Consider the following 7370-nt stretch of genomic DNA (forward strand, 5'->3'; position numbering starts at 1 on the left):
CAGGGTGGACCAGCCGCCTCTCAGAAATGTCGAAGGCATCAGCCAGGGTGGACCAGCCGCCTCTCAGAAATGTCGAAGGCATCAGCCAGGGTGGATCAGCCGCCTCTCAGAAATCCCTTTCAGTGGGAGGGGCAGGCTGCGTCCCTGTGGGAGCGAGAACCGGGCCGCAGGCAGGAGCAAGGAATTCCACTGCCGGTAAGCCCTGCGTGTAGGCTTCTCTCGGGAGGATAAACTTGGGTCCAAAAAAATCTCTTTAGATTCCATCTCCACCCCAGACTCCGCCCAAATATTTTCTTTTCCGGGCTGGATGTCTGTACTTCATCCCCCTGTGTGGGACGGGACAGGACCAGGACAATCCCCAGGGCCGGGCTACTCCATTCTGGGGCACATTCTGGCCACGGAGCTTTCTGGAAACCCTGTTCCCACAGTGTTGTTACAAAGATGTCTTTGGCCTGGAAAAGCCTGTCCCGGCCCCACGACCTCGATCGTCCTGCAGCTCAGACAACGCATCAGTGTGAAAACAGAAGACAGGAAGTGGGGGCTGCAAAATGAGAGGCCTTCCCGGAATCCCAAGAGGGGAAGGGGAAGGGGAAGAACGGCCTGCCATGTGCACAGGCAGAGCCCGTGAGAGGTCACCCCTGCATGGTCCTGGGGAGGGTCTCTTCTCACCGCCTGCCTTTCTCCCAAGGCCTCCTGAAGCAGCCTGTGTGTTTGAAATGACATGTATCCTGCCTAGTCTGACTCCTCAGCTGCCAAGGATGGGAAGTCCCGTCGTGCCAGGACAGGTAGACAAGAGAATGGGACCCCAACCTCGTTCCTTGAAGTAAAGCAGCTCCTGGTTCCTGGGAAGGGAGAGCCCAGGGTCCTTGCCAGAGCCATGAGGCCCTGGGCCAGTCTCTCCTCTATGAAGTGAAGTACTTTCAGGCACGGATCCCAAAAGCTAAGTCCCACTGAGGCCGGGCGCGGCGGCTCACCCCTGTCATCCCAGCACGTTGGGAGGCGGAGGCAGGTGGGTCACCTGAGGTCAGGAGTTCGAAACCAGCCTTGCCAGCATGGTGAAACCCCATCTCTACTAAAAATACAAAAATTAGCCAGGCATGGTGGCGGGTGTCTGTAATCCTAGCTACTCAGGAGGCTGAGGCGGGAGAATTGCTTGAACCCAGGAGGCGGAGGTTGCAGTGTGCCAAGATCGTGCCATTGCACTCTAGCCTGGGCGACAAGAGTGAAACTCTGTCTTAAAAAAAAAAAAGTTCCATTGGGGCTGGGTGTGGTGGGTCACACCTGTCATCCCAGCACTTTGGGAGGTCGAGACAGGAGGATCGCTTGAGAGCAGCCTGGGCAACATAGCAATACAACCTTTCTACAAATAATAAAACAAAAAATGTAGCCAGGCGTGGTGGTGGTGTATCTGTGGTCCCAGACAGTCAGGAGGCTGAGATGGGGGGATCTCTTGAGCCTGGGTGGTCAAGGCTGCAGTGAGCTATGATCACACCACTATACTCCAGCCTGGGCAACAGAGGGAGACTCCGCCTCAAAAACAAAAACAAACAAAAAGTCCTATTGACACCACCAGTGACTGGCTAAGGTGCTTCATCTGGTCACGATTTCTGTAGCCTGCTGACTGCGATGGGCTCTGTCTTGTGACCTCGCCCATCTTACTTGAAACTGTTTCTGCCTCCACTCTGGTCTCCGTCATGGAACACAAGGTCATCGTAATTCAGATGGCGCTTCCCACGTGTAGGCTTGGGAAGGCGGCATCACTGACCCCTTCCTGACTGGCACAGGGCTCTCTCTTAGATTCCACGCCCACCGCAGGCCCCACCCACATATTTTCTTTTCTGGGCTGGACGTCTGCACTTCATCCCCCTGTGTGGGACGGGACAGGACCAGGACAATCCCCAGGGCTGGGTTACTCGATTCTGGGACACATTCTGGGCTGAGCTTGGCAGAGATCATCCTTCCTTTCTCGCTGGCCACCTCTGACCCCATGTCTTCAGCCCCAAGACCGTCCCTGTACCTGCCAATCACTGAGCGACTGTGAGTAGCTGAGTCTGTGGTCATGACAGTTTATATGGCATGAAGGTGTGGGGCTCTGACTTTGGTCCCACCTACGTTTTTGTTCATTCGCTCATTCATTTCTCATTTTTTTGCCTGTTTTTTTTTGTTTTGTTTTTGTTTTTGTTTGAGACGGAGTCTCGCTCAGTCCCGCAGGCTGGAGTGCAGTGGTGCGATCTTGGCTCACCACAACTTCCACCTCCTGGGTTTAAGTAATTCTCCTGCCTCGGCCTCCCAAGTAGCTAGGATTACAGGCGCCTGCCACCACGCCCAGCTAATTTTTATATTTTTAATAGAGATGGGGTTTCACCATGTTGGCCAGGCTGGTCTTGAACTCCTGACCTCAGGTGATCCTCCCGCCTTGGCCTCCCAAAGTGCTGGGATTACAGGTGTGAGCCACCATGCCCGGCCCTTTGCCTGGTTCTTGAGTGCACCTGGCACTGTGTCTCTGAGATAGGGGTGGGTAATGAACTCGTGCAACACGTCATCTTGGGGCCATGTGATGTGAGCTCCCACAGAGGTCTGAGCAGAATGCACTGGAGGTGGGTAGGGGAAGGGGACCCAAAGGCTTCCTGTGGAGGTGGCATTGAAACAGGCTTTGAAGTATATGTAGGAGTTCGCCAGGCACATCGCCTGGGGCCTGGGCATTAGGGGAAGGAGGCCCCTTGTCCCTCTCTCCTTGGTGAGCTACTCTGGCTCTGGGCTAGTCTCTTTGGGAATGGCTTTGTGGGATCTGTTGGAGCTGAGCGTCCAGACAAGACCTCGTGTCTTGGTCCAGGGTCTAAACCCTGGAGCTTGTGTCTCGGTCCCCGGTCTGAACTCCAGTTCTCTGTGGGCCATTCCCCAGTCCGGGTCTCACTGGTTTTTTTGTTTGTTTGTTTGTTTTGTTTTGTTTTTTTGAGATGGAGTCTTGCTCTGTTGCCCAGGCTGGAGTGCAGTGGCACGATCTCAGCTCGCTGCAAGCTCCGCCTCCCGGGTTCACACCATTCTCCTGCTTCAGCCTCCCGAGTAGCTGGGACTACAGGCGCCCGCCACCTCGCCTGGCTAATTTTTTTGTATTTTTAGTAGAGACGAGGTTTCACCGTGTTAGCCAGGATGGTATCCTGACCTCGTGATCTGCCTGCCTCGGCCTCCCAAAGTGCTGGGATTACAGGCATGAGCCACTGCACCTGGCCAAGTCTGGGTCTCACTGTTATCTCAAAGGCAGTACATCCCAAACCCAACGCATGTTGTCCATATTAAAAACAAAACCAAAAATGTAACATGAGTGTTGTGCGGGTGTGGGGGATGGGGAACCCTCGTGCACTGCTGTGGGGAATGTGAGTTGGTGTAGCCACAGTGGAAGGAAGCTTGGCATTTCCTGGGAAAGTTAAACATGCAGATGACACAGTACCTGGCAGTGCCACTCCTAGGTACACACCCTGAAGAATTGAGAACAGGTCTTCAAACACATACCTCTACATGAGCGTTCAGAGCAGCACTGCATACAGGAGCCACGTTGTGAAAACCCCACATGTCCATCAGCTCACGAGGACAAACAATGTGGCCTCTCCATACAAGGGAAAGCTGCAGAAAGGAGTGAAGCACCTGACACGCGGCACAGTGCGGATGAACCCTGGCGACGTAATGCCAGTGAAATGAGCCAGACGCAAGAGGCCAAATGCACAATTCTGCTTCTGTGAAGTAGCTGGAACAGGCAGTTTCACAAAGACAGGAAGCCGATTCAGGGCTGTCAGGGGCTGGAGTAGGCGTCGGGGGGCAGCTGCTGAATGGCACAGCGTCTGCAGAGGTCCTGGATCTGGACGGAGGTGGTGGTTGCACAGCACGGTGAATGTGTCAACGCAGCTGAGTTGTGCACTTTAATATGGTTAATTGTTAACTTTAAGTTACATGACTTTTACCTCAATTAAAAAAACAAAAACAAAAACAAAAAAACCCTGGCAGGACACACTGGCTCACGCCTGTAATCCCAGCACTTTGGGAGGCCAAGGCAGGAGGATCACTTGATATCGGGTTGGAGACCAGCTGGCCAACATGGGGAAACCCTGTCTCTACTAAAAATACAAAAATTAGCTGGGCGTGGTGGTGTGCACCTGTAGTCCCAGCTACTCAGGAGGCTGAGGCAGGAGAATCGCTTGAACCTAGGAGGCAGAGGTTGCAGTGAGCCGAGATTGCGCCATTGCACCCCAGCCTAGGCGACAGAACGAGACTCCATCTCAATTAAAAAAAAAAATTGGCTGGGCGCAGTGGCTCACACCTGTAATCCCAGCACTTTGGGAGCCCTAGGCAGGCAGATCACCTGAGGTCAGGAGATCGAGACCATCCTGGCTAAGATGGTGAAACCCCATCTCTACTGAAAATACAAAAAATTAGCCAGGCGTGGTGGTGGGCACCTGTGGTCCCAGCTACTCAGGAGGCGAGGCAGGAGAATGGCGTGAACCCGGGAGGCGGAGCTTGCAGTGAGCCGAGTCCGCGCCACTGCACAAGACTCCGTCTCAAAAAAAAAAAAAAAAAAAATTCCCACTCCCCTGCTCAAACAAACTCTCTCTTCTCGCCCCCTCCAGCCTGCAGGGCGTCTGGGATGAAGCCCCGGGTTTTGCTACTATGGGGTTGAGAACCTACCTTTTCCTGTCCAGGGCTGTCCTGCCTCTTGCCCTCTCTCTGACTAAACCTGTGTTGAGTGCCCGAGTTGGCCTCCAGCTGTGTCCCTGCCTCCCCACCCTCCAGGAGGCAATGTGAACTGCCTAAAAATTACTCTGGTATGATGAGTGCAATTTTGCCCGCGGCTTCTGTTTTTCCCAGGTGACTGCAGAGCCTCAGTGTTGATGTAAACAATTTTCACCGTGGTTACGGGGAGTGGTTGCGGCCGACCTCTCTCAACTCCCAGGCTTCAGGTTCCTGCCGACTCACTTCTACCTCTATTATTGCTACTATTTCTAGTAATTTCTACAAACAAAGGCCTGGAACCCCTCACTTGTGATGCACCTGCCATCTTCCTTCCTTCCTTCCTTCCTTCCTTCCTTCCTTCCTTCCTTCCTTCCGTCCGTCCGTCCTTTTGACAGAGCTTCACCCTTGTTGCCCAGGCACCTGCCATTTCCCTCCCTCCCTCCCCCCCCTTCCTTCCTTCCTTCCCTCCTTCTTTCCTTCCTTCATTCCCTCCCTCCCTCTTTCCCTCCCTCCTTCCTTCCTTTTTGACAGAGCTTTGTCCTTGTTGCCCAGGCTGGAGTGCAGTGGCGCTCTGTAACCTCTGCCTCCCGGGTTCAATAGATTCTCCTGCCTCAGCCTCCCAAGTTGTTGGGATTACAGGCGCCCACCACCACACGTGGCTAATTTTTGGTAGAGATAGGGTTTCATCATGTTGGTCGGGCTGGTCTCGCACTCCCAACCTCAGGTGATCTGCCTGCCTTGGCCTCCCAAAGTGCTGGGGTTACAGGCGTGAGCCACCGTGTCTGGCCCACCTGCCGTTTCTAGTGAGACCTCCTGGTTTGTGTAGAAGCAACGGATGCTGATGTGATGATTTCTCTGAGTGGGTCCTGTGCAGCCGATCCCTGAGGTCGATTAGAAGGACGTAAAGGTACAAGAACGTATTTGCAGCATCTCACCCTTGATCTCTGTCTCCCAGTGATTCAGCCTGGGGATGGATGTGAGCAAGGGACTTGCAGCTCCAGGGAGGCATCTATGCCATTCTGAGAGATTGTGAGATGGCCCGTTGTCATGGTGACTGGAGAGGGATGAGGTGTTTACTTGGCAGGGAGTTCAGGGCACACGCTGTCCTCCGCAGGAGGTGATTGCTGGTGTCTGCAGAGCCCCCTGGGCCATCCCCACGGCCCCCTGGATTCCCCTCCCCGGCGTTTTGTCCATGAGAGAACCGCTCTTGACCGTGTGAGGTCACGGCGCTGGGCTTCCAACAGCTCCATGGAGACCTGGACGGAGGCCACGTGCCGTTCAGCACCTGGCAGGGTGTCCGCCCCACTTTGGGCTGTCCGAAAGGACTGCGTGTAGGCGGAAGGGCGTGTGGACATGGATCCACCGGTAATGCCCGGCTTTTGTCTTCGTTTGCTCTCCCTGCTTGGCTGGGGTGCGCTGGGTGGCCCTGGCTGCATCTTCGTCCCTGGGAGTGGAGGCCCTCCCTCTCCGTCTAAGCTGCCCTCCTACACCCCTCCTGACCAGGCAGGGGATTTGGAATCTCACGGTTTTTAGAGGAGACATCTCGATTGATAGAGAGTTCCTGATTTTGGCCTGGCCGGGTTCCCCATCATCTGTGGGCTCATTTCATGGATGGAAACCCATTTCCATTGGCCGGTTTAAGTGGGTGTGGGACCCTTTGGGTTGGATTTGCAGTGGGCCACTGGGAAGGAGGGTTCCCAAGTGCAGGCTGACAGGAGCGTGGGGTGGCCGGCAGTGGAGACGCCAGCTGCCAGGCCCGGTGAGGAGGGTGCAGTGGAGACTGGTCACCCTCAGAGCCAGCGCCCATTCAGTGCAGCTCCCAGGACTGCTGGGCATTGCGTTATTTTACACTCAGGCCTCTGAGTGTCTGAGAAGCACCAGCCCCTTCCTGAGGAGCCCCGTCTTCTGGCTGTGCAGCTGGTGGGGACATTGCTTCTGGGACTTGTTATTTATTTAAGTGGTTTTAGTGGTGTTTATGTCTGCACGGTGGCACACAATAGTTTACTTTTATTATGACATGGTTTCTTCCAATTTGTTTGTGTTGTGTTAACATTACAGCAACACGCACGAAGTTGAAGAAATTCCACGCTGATCCCAATAGCTCAGCACTTGAAATGTTTTTCTGTTGTTGTTGATGGCTTCTTATTTAACTTCTTTTTTTTCCAACCTTTATTTTAGGTTCGGGGATACATGTGCAGGTTTGTCACATGGGGATGTTGTGTGACGCTGAGGTCTAGGATATGAATGACCCCACCACTCGGGTGACGCTGAGGTCTAGGATATGAATGACCCCACCACTTGGGTAGTGAGCATGGCACCCAACAGGTCATTTTTCAACTGTCACCCCCTTCCCCTCTTAGCTCTTGTTTTTGAGACAGAATCTCAGTCTGTCATCCAGGCTGGAGTGCAGTGGCACGACCTTAGCTTACTGCAACCTCTGCCTCCTGGGTTCAAGTGATTCTCCTGCCTCAGCCTCCCAAGTAGCTGGGATTACAGGAGCACACCACCAGGCCTGGCTAATTTTTGTATTTTCAGTAGAGATGGGGTTTCACCATGTTGCCCAGGGTGGTCTCGAACTCCTGGCCTCAAGTGATCCTCCTGCCTTGGCCTCCCAAACTGCTGGGATTACAGGCGTGAGCCCACCAAGC

General features: G+C 54.1%; 1 protein-coding gene across 4 annotated transcripts in view; it reads left to right on the plus strand.

Annotated features, from left to right (window-relative positions):
* PRKAR1B (protein kinase, cAMP-dependent, regulatory, type I, beta) overlaps positions 1–7370 on the plus strand; it is a 202925-nt gene that overhangs the window by 17237 nt on the left and 178318 nt on the right. The window contains exon 1 of one of the 4 annotated variants that reach the window (XM_011977574.1): positions 5816–6087. The exons of the other annotated variants lie outside the window; for them this stretch is intronic. Within the exon in view, the coding sequence (XP_011832964.1) occupies positions 6076–6087 (12 nt within the window). The 5' untranslated portion in view covers positions 5816–6075. Of the gene's footprint in view, positions 1–5815; positions 6088–7370 lie in introns of those variants that run through there. 4 annotated transcript variants of the gene reach the window in all.

The sequence above is a fragment of the Mandrillus leucophaeus genome, unplaced genomic scaffold (genome assembly GCF_000951045.1).
Source record: "Mandrillus leucophaeus isolate KB7577 unplaced genomic scaffold, Mleu.le_1.0 Scaffold180, whole genome shotgun sequence".
Taxonomy (NCBI): domain Eukaryota; kingdom Metazoa; phylum Chordata; class Mammalia; order Primates; family Cercopithecidae; genus Mandrillus; species Mandrillus leucophaeus.